The sequence below is a fragment of the Sardina pilchardus genome, chromosome 16 (genome assembly GCF_963854185.1).
Source record: "Sardina pilchardus chromosome 16, fSarPil1.1, whole genome shotgun sequence".
Taxonomy (NCBI): Eukaryota; Metazoa; Chordata; class Actinopteri; order Clupeiformes; family Clupeidae; genus Sardina; species Sardina pilchardus.
The window spans coordinates 26,272,941-26,273,505 of NC_085009.1; the positions used below are offsets into that span (position 1 = coordinate 26,272,941).

The 565-nt window shown below is 52.9% G+C and overlaps 1 protein-coding gene across 1 annotated transcript in view; it reads right to left on the bottom strand.

Annotated features, from left to right (window-relative positions):
* The window catches only part of LOC134059619 (ADAMTS-like protein 1), a 78,788-nt gene extending 78,502 nt beyond the window's left edge, over positions 1-286 (bottom strand). The window contains exon 1 of the mRNA XM_062516062.1: positions 252-286. Coding sequence (XP_062372046.1) covers positions 252-286 — 35 coding nt within the window. The remainder of the gene's footprint in view (positions 1-251) is intronic.
* Between the last annotated feature and the right edge of the window lie 279 nt (positions 287-565).

Sequence of the window (565 nt, forward strand, 5' to 3'; positions counted from 1 at the left end):
ACTCCCTCTCTCTCACACTCTCTCACTCACTCACTCACTCACTCACTCAGGCACTGTGTTCAGGCATTCAGACCCTGTGCGTGTGGATAAGACAGCTCTCTGCCACATCAACTGCACTGCAAAAAAAGCACCGCTTCGCACGATCTCTCACTGTCACTTCATACAGTGGCAGGAGCCGTGAGAAGAGACTTGTTTTTGGAAGATAGAATTTTTCTCTTTTCTTTTGGTGGTTGGTGGTGCAACAAGTTTACAGAAGGCACCCCACAAAGCCGCTAGGTTTTGTCATTGTCTGAACGGTTCCCCGGTGAACGGGAACACGCAGGTCCCCTGATAGGCAAGCGTTCCAATTCCGCGAGGACCACCAGCTCACCCCTCTCGTGCGTTGACATTGCTCTCGGTCCGGCGACAGACAGAGAGTTCAGTTGACACACGTGCAGTTATTCTCTGGCCGGTGACGGAATTTTAGGACTGTTAGTGCATGATTGTGAAGAGACACAGCGCGCGATATGGCCAAGGAAGACCCCAAGTGCGTCTCGAGCATGGAGAGCGAGGCGGCTGGCAAGCG